Below are 11669 nucleotides of genomic sequence, written 5' to 3' on the forward strand. Positions count from 1 at the left end.
GTAAACTGAATGGGGACTTACTGGGTCCGCACAGGTCAGAATATCCCGGTAAGTCCCCATTCTGCCAGACCAGACCCGGGTTTGGCGGCAGCCATGGCGCTAGTAGCGACATGGCTACCTCAAAACTCGTAATTACCCCCATAGTGTGTAATAAAAGTGTTGAGTGAAATAAAACAAGACAGATAGGATATATTAAGGAGTTCCTAACAGTGGAGAAACCTCAAAGTGTATCAAAAGCTCGAACCATATACAATGAGTGGAAGAAGGTGGAGAGCATATTGTGGAAAATGTTACAGACAAGAGTCATGTGAATTGGAGCCTAATAATAAAGTGACTATTGGAAAGATTTACAGGAACTCGTAGATCAGAACCCAGAACATGAGATCACCCTAAAGAAACCCATTGAGAAAGAGAGACATTTGTGTTTGCAAGAACATTGTTATAAGAAGAAGTCCTGAGAATAATGCACAAAACAAAGAGGCAAAGGGGAGGCCACATGACGAGAAACATTCATCTGGCGCAATTTAGCTATCGGTTATTAGTGGTAGCGATAGGTTTGGACAGAGAACATTCACGTTTTTGACTTCCTGACGACAGACAAGAACCTTAAGTTTAGCTGATGAGGCAGGGAACTACCCCATAGCGATAGAGGGAGTTAGGTCTGTTTTTCTTTATCATTTAAATAAAATAAGTGAACATGTCCTCTTTGTGTCCATATCATTCTTTGAACCCATCACACCACGTTACAAGAGCCATCCATCCTTGCACGCCATCTCCCTGAGCGAAGTAAATAAGGAAAAAAGGAAATAATTTCATGTAGTGGGAAATGATAGTCTGCTGACTGAGCACATTCACGTCATGATCCAAATAAATTAAATCATTGGATTGAGGTTTGTGAGTTAAGTTCAAACAATATACGATTATTTTTGAATTTGTGCTAACTTTGCTAAATGGAAGTCGGGCCAATCCACTCCTGAAGGAGGACACACGTTGGCCTAAAACGCATTATCACATCGAGATCCCTCAGTGTTTCCCTGATTGATTGAATGATCCATCAGACTGGGACATCATTGTTTTGAAAATATCATTATCTTTGAAATAATCATGTTGTAATTCACATCTCTGAATTCTGTTGATTTATAGCAACATGAGCATTTGTTCTAATGCAGCGGGCCCCACATCTCCTGAGGTGGGAACACTGGCACAGTCTTTGTGTAATGCTTACACAAAAAACGATGGTCTGCAGCACGCCATATGTTTTGCCCTAAAACAACTTTGAGCAGCCCCAGCCAGTATATTCAATGGTGAGACATGATGTGAGTAGTAGGGGAAACATCGGGAAAGTCGCAAGTTGCCTACTCTTGAGCAAGGGAAAGGGAAGGCCTTGTCCCCACTGCACAATTCAAGTGTTTCGCCCCCAAGTTTGCTAAATGACTAGTGTCCCATGAATATTCATTCATTTAGCAAACCCCTTCCTTCATTCATGTCTTAATCACGTAAAATACTCCTGCAAATTAAATGGTGTACGCAGGTTTAGTTAAATAAAATGGTTGCAAGCCAATAATATACACCTGAAGCACCCAAGTAATGGAAATGAAAGCAAATGTAGTGGCGCAAGTTAATCTATCAAGTATCAGCCGCCATAAGCACATCAAACCGATAAGCCTGTCACAATATGCACAAGGGCACTATATATGAGACTACTAACATTATAGCAGTGCCTCCCATTTCTCTCACATCTTGAAGTTACTGTGCCACCCACTCTAGGCCCCATCCCCCACCGTAGCCCCTTGCTCTCTACCGCCAGCCATCCTACCCCCTCTTTCTCTACTCAATCCTTCCCCCTCTCTCTTTATCCCCACTATACACCCTGCCCCCTCTCTCACTAGCCCCACCCACACTACAATGTTTATTCCCCCACCCACCTGCGCTACCCAACCCTAGTCCCTGTATACCTCGACCCAGTGCAGGAAATGGTCCGGAACAAGGCGGAGCAACTTTCTGGCAAAAAATGTCACAGGAATTGATGGCGCACAACCTTTCACCCCTTGACAAAACAAGAAGTGGCATCACATAGCATTGTTCCTCAGCACACTAAGAACAATATGGTTACAATATCACTGTGATATGATGTACATTTCATACAAGAGTGGATCACCATATGTAGTGGTAATATTGGTGTCTATAGGGCCATTTTACCAAACTACAGTGAATGTAAGCAGACATCCAAGGCCAAAGATGCCAATGGAAGGAAAAAAAAATACATGTGGCTGAAATTAAAGAAGGTGTGTCAACAAATCCAACCCTTAGATGAGAAACTGAACCAGAACCAAGCAAATCTACAGTCATCCCCTGTCGGGATATGCAGCAAAACAAAAAGAGATTGTAGCAGGTTATCTATATTTGCAGGTGTTGGTTTTTTTCTGAAGCATTTTCATTGGTTAGACTGAATGTGATTGCCAAAAATCTACAGAAAATGCAGGCACAAAATAAAAAAAAAAATATTTAGGAAAGTGTCCCCCAAGGTCACATTTGCACATTCAAATTGCGTATGAGGTATCTGACCTTCATGGGGTCTGTGCCAAAAGCATCAGTACTAAACTACTCCTTGGCCTTGACTGGGTGGCCAGGGGTGAGATCCATAACTGAATGGAAAAGCATCAGGCAGGAAAAAACCCTGCCTGCAGAGGCTCTTAGGGTTGTGATCCCAGCACCGATCCAGAAGAGTCCATGCGAAAGATCATACCAAATCAACCCTGGAGGTAAAGAAGCCAGGGTAGATGTGACACAACCTACTTCATGTCGGGCACTCTTCTGCACTGCCAGATTACAACATGGCAGGCAGGAGGTGCAGAGCAGAATGACAGATTGAGATATTTTCTGTCTCTCTACTGATAAGCAAGGCAACATTATAAAAGAACAGCAGACATCTTATAAAGGTCCACAAACCTGCAATGTAAGGGGTTTATTCAGAGCTGCCATCATATACACCACCCACCACAAACACCTATGTTGCGCATCCTGCCTATGGGCACCTGACAACCAGATCTGATGTTTGTGCTAGCGAACCCTCCATCAGTCAGCACCCCATCCCCCCCTGACCCCCCCCCCCCAAGCAGTATATAACTCTGATAGCCCTGGTGCTTGATGCCATTATATTTTTCAAAATAAAGTAAAACATGTATCTAGTGGCCAAACCTAACTTACAGGAGCCGTTATCATCAAATCCCCCAATGATTGACGTAGTCGAAGTGGCAAAACTTCCACACGAGAGAATTCTACAAATTGAACAGATTCTATTTAAATCCCAGTTGTTTTCGGCTGAATTACTCCAAAATTATACCAATGTTCCAGCCTCCGCGTCTGCGGAGCCCCCCCCTGATAGCCCTTCAGCGATTACGAATCTACTTGAGGAGTCCACCTCCTTAGAATCAATTGATATGTCTAAAAATTGGTACCATCCGTCGCGCAGAATGAAAAAATCATATCAGAGAGCATTGAAACGGAGAAATAGATCTAAGAGGAACAGTGCCTCCATCTCGAAGGTTAGCAATGCAGTTGCCTCCTTGCGATGCTCAGCCAAAAACTGTGACAAAGCAGATGCGTTGTTGAACTCCACTCAAATTGGAAATGATGAATTTCAACTTAATGTCAGTCAATTGAACGAAGAGAGTTTAATGGCACTTCAATTGAAATCGTCTAAAAACGCACAAAAAAGAGCAAAGAAAGGCATGGGTTCCTCCGTGCTTAAACCTATTGAGGTGAATGCACTAGAAGATCACATTAGTGTCGGAGCAACGGCTGGGTGCGTAGGCACTATATCTTCGAGTGTATTAACACAGACAAATTTGAATATTTTTTTTCCTCTTGTGGACAATAAAAAAACATTGTGCTGTGGTGCTAGCAGTACTTCCAACATGGGTGTACTTGACTCGAAGGGCCCTGCTCCAACGGTTGCTCAGGCATTGATTCATCAACCTCTGTCTGCACAACCTCTGCTAGAACCCCAAGCATCCATACACACATCACCTCAGGTGCCTCTTTTAGGTAATAGGTCTCAAGAGTCCACGTGTCCAAGAATGGACACAGCAGAGCAAGCGGCCGACGCTGTGCACAACTTCCCCCAGGTAGCGGCTGTTCAAACACCTATTACATCTTGCAATGTTGAATCTAAATCCTCTTCCCCTCTTATCATTATCAATCGCAATTTACGATCATTTAATGAAATCCCTGATGAAATGCAAACTCTAATAGGATGGTCCAGTAACCAGCAAATCAACGGGGCGGTTCCTATTAACCGCTCATTTTTGATGAACACTCTCTATAAAATTCCTTCCTTGCGCAATTTAATTTCGCAAGATATAGAGTGGATAAAGCTACATCTGATTAACAATAATCGCATGTTGTGTAAAGTAATATCGCCTATTATAGCGAAATTGATTTGGGAATACAAAACGGACTTGCTTTTTCTTGGATTCGAATTACCAGCATTCCCATCCTTTGAAAAGGCAGTGCAATTTCTGGAGTTTACTCCTCCTCTAATCCCAAAAAATTGTACTGCTGCGAATAATGCTGGTTCTGCTCCATCTGAGAACGATAAAATTTTAGTGCAACTGGCCTCTCTCACTACTGCTTTGAATGGTATCTTGGGGATCCGGCCTGCGGCAAAAGTTCCATCACAATTAACAAGTATGAACTCCTCTGATATGATGACTTCATAATGCAACAAGTTCATTATTCAGTCCTGGAACTGTTGCGGATTTAATAATCTTTTAACATGGTTCGCAAACAGGAGTAGGAAAGACCTGCCATTGATTTTCTTTTTGCAAGAAACCATGTGCTCTAACGAACTCTTTCTGGATGGTTTTACCGTCGTTCACAATGTTGCGTCTCAGCCTTGGTCTGGTCGTCCCGTGGGGGGGATTTCCATTTTACTCAACACTGACTTTTTCTTTGCAATTAATTCTAAAGTGTCCAATCAATTGTTTTTAATGATTGATATCGATATTAACATTTTTGGGCCGAAAAGAGTGGTCCTAATATCCATTTACTGGAATCCCTCTACCCTTGGTATTGAAGAAGCCATTTCCATCCTAAATGAAACACTAATGGAAACCTTTTGTAATTATCCCTCCGCGGAAGTTTTGATCTGTGGTGATTTTAATGCATACCTGTACGCCTCTTCAAATGTCCCCCCGTCAAATGAATCTTCATACCACTTTAAAACTGCTCACGCAAATGGTGTAAGATGGATACATTTCCTCTCTAGCTGGGACCTTGTGGTGATACAGCCACAGCATCCTCAGGCCTGCTTCACTTGGCGTCGAGGAAATTCACGCTCTTCTATTGATTACATAGTTGCCTCCCAATATCTTTCTGGTATTATTTCACTCACTAATTGCCACTTTCCACCTTATGGCGATCACGCCATACTCTCAAGCACTATGATTGTTGAAACTAAATTGTTCGATAAGATGCAGGCCCTTGCCTTAGTTCAGAGTGATCGACAGTTTTTGTCAATTCGCTGGAATATTTCGACTTGCAGACAATTGACATTTTTAGTCAATCGGGATTGGTGGCCTGATTCCGCTTTTTAAGATAACCCCTCTCAGGTTGTTCTCGAGTGGAATCTGCAGATGATTCAAGGACATCTAGCTGCCATAGCAGAAGCGGCGCAGTTACAGCAGAACACTAACTCCTCGGCTTCTTATTTGGCAAACATACTTGCCAAATTAAAAGCGGTGAGAAATAGTGAGTTAAGAATCCTTAAGCGAAATTTCCGCTCTAGCGATTATATTGACTACCTGGCAGCTAAAAAATTACTTGTACGAAAACATAAAAATAGCATAAAAGCTGCCCGAACCTCGTTTCACTTAATAGGCAACCAAAACATGGTACGCCTGATCTGTAAGCATAGTACTCGAGATATATGGAAATTACTTAGGGCAGCGAATAAAAACTCCATGCCCCACCTAGAATCAGCCATAGACGGCAATTCTTGGTTCAAATTTTTTGAACAGAAATATCTTTTACCTGAGAGATTTACACCAACTGATATAGTTAGTCATTCACATCCCGGCGCTGTGCCCATGGTCTGTTGAGGACATACTTTGTGCTATTACTAAGCTAAAAACCTCGAAATGTGCTGGACCAGATGGGCTGCCTCCCTGCGTAATTAAGGATGACCCGTTATTTTGGGCCACTGTATTGTTGAGGATTTTTCAATCAATCTTCACCCTAAAATCTCTTCCGCCCTCGTGGGTTAGCTCCATCATTATTCCTTTGCACAAAAAGGTCCGTTAAACAACCCTCTTAATTTCAGGCCTATTGCCCTTATGGACTTGGCGTCTAAAATCTTCGCACTCCTCTTACCGAAGGATGTCGAAACCCACATAACGGAAAATCGTATCTTAAACAAAGTACAAACTGGTTTCCGAAAAAACATGGGGACACAATAAAATGCCACTATACTGGCGCATTTAAATGCGAAAGCGCACGGTCCTCATTAGGGACCGATTTTCATTGCTTCCTTAGACTTATCTGCCGCATTTGACTGCGTAATTCGCAGCAGACTATGGGATAAAATGACTGAACTCAAATTTCCGCTCTCCTTAGTAGCACTCATTGCGCTGCTACATCATAACACGTCCTTCAGAGTACGCATATCAAGCAATGGTCACCTGACCGAGCCCATTCCAACGGCGATTGGTGTCAAGCAAGGTTGTAATCTTGTGGCAGTCCTATTTAACCTATACTTATCAGATCTCGAAGGGTTATGGGACTCTGCAAAATCTTCCATCATCCATCTTGGTGGGCTCCAACTCTCGTGGTTAGCGTACGCTGACGATGTGCTTTTGTTTGATAGCACCCAATCGGGTCTTCAGAACAAACTGGAAACCTTTCAGCAATTTTGTAGAGCAAACAACTTGATGATAAATTCCGCAAAATCGAATATCCTTGTGCTGGCTTCAAGGAGAAAGGTGCGCAAATTTTGCTGGCAATTAGACTCCAGTCATATTCAAATTGTCACACAGTTTACTTATTTGGGTTACAATTTCGCAAATAACATTTCTGCTATCTTTCGGCAAAAAACATTTGTTGAAAAAGTTCTTCCACTGCAAAACCAAATGAAAATAATTTTTCGCAAATATTGTAAGTTCTCTTTAGTTCCGCTCTTTGAATTCTATTCTAAAAAGGTAGAGGCAATTCTCCTATATGGATTAGATCTATGTTTATTAGATCTCTCCACCTTCTTAAACAAATTGCAAGCTAAATTATGGAAAACTACTCTCGGTCTACCTTCCTATCTTCCGAATGCAATCTTACGCCACGAACTAGGATTAAATTCCCTGGCATCACGTCATAATTGGCGTATACTGAAAAATTATGCAAAAATTTGTTTTCCTCTTGAAAACTAGATATACGAGGATTTCTTTGTCATGCTGAGAGAATCCCATCCGGCTTCGATTGCAATCTTCCAGAAGCATATACTTACAATTTTAGCCGGAATTAATATTTCTTCCAGACCAGAGATTTGCAATTCATACTAAAAACAGCTCATAAACGTTTGTTTTGGAATGACTGGGCTGCTTCCTGCTCTCAGATATCTTCTTATGGATCATTCACGGAATATGCGATATTTAGACACAAGCAATCGCCACGTTTACAATACCTCATCCTTTGCCCTAGTGTTGAAACCAGGACATCATACATGCGATTCCGCTTAGATTTACTTTACACGAAAGCGAGAACAAAACATTGGAATTGTAACTCCAAGACTCTTCTGGATACCACCTGCAGATTTTGTAATAAGGACGAAGTAATTGAAACTTTAAAACATCTCTTTCTTATATGTCCTTTTTTTGAAACTGAAAGGCTAAAAAATATTAACGCGTTTACTTCTACTCACTCAGTTTTTGGAAGGGAATTAATATGGTCACGTTGTATGTGGGGCTCTTGTTATTCTATAATTTTAGCGACTGTACACCTAGTGAAAATTATCGAGGCAGCCTTATCCATCGATGAAGCCACCTAGAATTCAAAGGTTTATGCGTATGATTGGCTCTGTTATAAGAGGTTTTTCCTTGAACCTATTTACTTTTGTGAATTATGAAATGTTTTTATGTAAAATGATAATCATATTTTTATTGAATAATCAATTTTGGATGTTCTTTTCTGTATGCTATGCTTAATGTAGATATTTGTAATTATCTGGTTTCTCTTTTCACAAGATGTATAGTGTATGTAGGTAAAGATGTTTTTCTTTTGTGAATGAAATTGAAGTGAACTATTTTATAATTTTGTAAGGATGCGTAAGCATCAAAACAAAATTTAAGTAATAAAATTAAAAATAAAAAAAAACATGTATCTAGTACTTGGGACTATTTTTTTCACTGTCTTTCTGGCCTGGCAGAGCCTCTAGATCCTATTTTGTCGTGACCAGGTATATAGCGATTCAAAAGTGAAATGCATTTGTAAGCCAGACATTGTTGTTAAGCTTCATTGGCCCTAAGGCTTGTTCTGGTGCATTAATTGTTTTAACCCATGGAATGAAAAGATATTAAACTTGGATCAGGGAAGACGTTATTCTCCTCAGAAGATTAGGTTACTGAAAACATCAGTTTTCCTCTGATGATCCATGCACATTTTTTAAAAAAAGCTATGGTTGATATTAGAACTCATCTCTCTCTTGTAGAAATATACCTTTAGGTTTCCATATGCACAAGCAATGTCCCTGTTTAGCTTTTTCAAAAGCCTTCTGCAGATTCCCCCAAAACCTTTCATAATCTGTACATTTGGAGAACTCAGATGTATTAATTTGATCGCACAAAAGAAATTTGTCCGGATTGTTTCACACTTATGGTGAATCGTCTCCATATATGCAGAATGAAAAGGTTTTTATTGTAAGCTGGGCGGGCTCCTGTATCCTAGACTCTTATTCAGTCAGGAGCCTTTGCACTCTGAAATACATGTATGCACCTGCCATTATGGCCAAGGGGGTGTCAGTGGCTTTACATGATTAATGATGGCTGAATAAAATCTGCAAAACAGCCACTTGGGCATCTGACCGAACATGTTACACAGACTGTATGCTACAGCTCACATGCTTAGTTTCATTAGGCCATGCTGAGAAAGGGTGAGTCACATAGTGGCACTTGGACATCTCGCTCCATAGGCATCTGTTCCCCAGACAGCCATAGCCCCAAGTCTATAGGACCTCATTATATGTTTGCTGGTGGGGAAATAACAAGCTGGTATTAACACATACCGGCACGTTACTGCACCAACCAACTACAAGTTTGCCGGTGGGGCACCTGATTTGGTAAGTCAGGTGCCTTACAGGCAATACTGGTGCCGGTGATACCAGCAAATCCCCCCATGGAGTCCAATGGGAGTCAATGGAATGAGAATTTACAACTGTTGTAAGCACTCCTAATCCGGACCGAGGGCCTGTAATGGTAATACGGATGATACAGGTAATACAGATAGTACAGGTAATACAGATTTACCGCCATGATACCAGCAAACTTGTAAGGAGGCCTATGCCTTTACCTTTGCTATAAAGGTACGGGAAATTAACTTGAATTGGGCGAATGGTGCAAGAATTTTCGAGGGTTGAACCTTGTCCCAAGCATGGTTTCAGAAGCTCCTAGACTTCATATGTTTGAAACAAAGGGGATTGCTCATGCTATGCAAATCTGCTCTGCTTCCATCTTCTAACTGAGTTCCATTCCAATAGTATGGAAGAGTAAGATGAGGAGCACAACATTTATGGTGAGTAACTATCTTTTTTTCAGAAATAAATAATTTGCACAGGGTACATTGTGTTACTAGTGCGATGCAATTATTTTCTTTCTGCTTTTCCATAGGTTTTGAATACTTTGTTTCTGGCTATGAAAGCTTTGAAGCAAAGGCAGAAATCGGAACTCACGAGGAGGCCAATGGCAATAATATGGCAACACAAACCCTGGACAAAACGTTTTTCCTGTCGCATGGAAAAAAGGACCAAAACACCAGCAATGTTAGTGTTTCTTCTTTGTACCTTTCAGAAATGGACAATTCTATAATTTCCGGTTCACAACATGATGCACTGGAAGAGTTGGATCGCGTGCTGGAAGAGGAAGTTGCCAAATCAGAAACTTCAGATAATCAAGCTGAAATAACCAACCTACACTTGAGGGAGATATTGGTAAACGCTGAACCCAATGACATTGCTGAGAGCAGCTCTACTAAAACTGTTACAGAAGCAGTGCATAATACTGACAATGAGAGCAGCCCAAGTGAGGCAGAGGGCTCAGCTGAGTTTGAGCCAACAAGGAGTGAGGTAACAGAAAGATTGATTGTAGTCTCCACCCTGCAACATCATATCAGTTCATGCGTCCTCAATAACAAGATTTCCAAGACTTTAGTGAATCAAGCGGAGACTTCGCTCTCCAATACAGAAAAGAAATTACAGAGTTCCCTGGGAAACAAGGAAAGACATGAATCATTTACTACCACAAATTGGTCCTTTCGTATGCCACCCAAAGAAGGAAATCGTGATGAGGTGGACACTGTCAGAAACATTTTCAAGAGTAAATCTTATTCAGAAGGAAGTAAAGGCTTTTCTCCTGCAGTCGGTCCCCCAGGCCGCTACATACCCCCAGAGAGTCATCTTCATGGGGCCTCAAGCACTGTCGCAAAGGACACAAGAAAAGTTCAAAGCGATTATGTCATGAGCTCTGGTAAAGGGAGCACGAGACAGGGGAAGCTGAGCTGGACTGTCTATAAAGTAGCCGAAGAAGAAAAATTGGGTGATCAAGCAGATATAAATGAGCAGGTATTGTATGCTGACATGTAAAAAGAGTAAACCGAAATGTAAGCATGGAATCTAAAAAGATTTTAGGCATAAAAATTAAGACACCAGTCGAACATTGATGTTACTTGTTCCACGGTTGACTAAACAAGTACCTACCGATGGAAATTCTGAATAGGCAGCTTATTACATTGAAAGCATTGACTGGTGAATGTCATTCAAGGGTTTTTTCAGAGTATCAATGGTCTACAGAAGTTAGTGTTGTGAGGAACCAGGAATGAGACGCAGACACAGAGGACTCATGATTGTTGGTATAGACTTCTATTAAATAATAAAGGGGTTGGAAAATGCCTCACTGTCCCTAATCTAGGAGGTATTTCCTGACCTCAACCAAAACTAAGGGTATGCCCTGTGTCAAGATGTCCAAAACAAAAATGTCCTGCGTCCGAAACCCTATCCTAGCCCTCATATTCTAAAAGTAACTCTAAGGTGTTAAGGGTTTTGTCTTTGGCTTGGAAAGTTCGCAAATGCTCAAGTTCAACAAAAAGGTATACAGCCAACAAAAGTTCCAAATGGATAATGTTCACGGTTCCAGGGAATGACTCCCTTCCCCAGGTTGTCTCCACCAAGACAAAAGTTCAAAAGAAGTTCTTTATAGCCCAAGAGGATAACCGCCTCCTCTTGGTGTTGCAATCCACTCCAGGGGAAAGGACTCCCTTCCCCACATCTTTTCCACATTCAGTGCAATTCAAAATCCTAAGGGCATGAATCTTCCTTGGGATTCTCTTTTCAAAATAGCACACATGCAATTCAAAATCCTAAGGGCATGAATTGTTCTTGGGATTCTCTTTTCAAGATATCACAACTTGGGTAC

General features: G+C 41.3%; 1 protein-coding gene across 1 annotated transcript in view; it reads left to right on the forward strand.

Moving 5' to 3' along the window:
- TEX14 (testis expressed 14, intercellular bridge forming factor) overlaps positions 1 to 10840 on the forward strand; it is a 116288-nt gene extending 105448 nt beyond the window's left edge. Inside the window, exon 4 of the mRNA XM_069613932.1 lies at positions 9870 to 10840. Coding sequence (XP_069470033.1) covers positions 9870 to 10840 — 971 coding nt within the window. The remainder of the gene's footprint in view (positions 1 to 9869) is intronic.
- The last annotated feature ends 829 nt before the right edge of the window (positions 10841 to 11669 follow it).

The sequence above is a fragment of the Ambystoma mexicanum genome, chromosome 9, assembly GCF_040938575.1.
Source record: "Ambystoma mexicanum isolate Mex_15411 chromosome 9, UKY_AmexF1_1, whole genome shotgun sequence".
NCBI classification, from domain to species: domain Eukaryota; kingdom Metazoa; phylum Chordata; class Amphibia; order Caudata; family Ambystomatidae; genus Ambystoma; species Ambystoma mexicanum.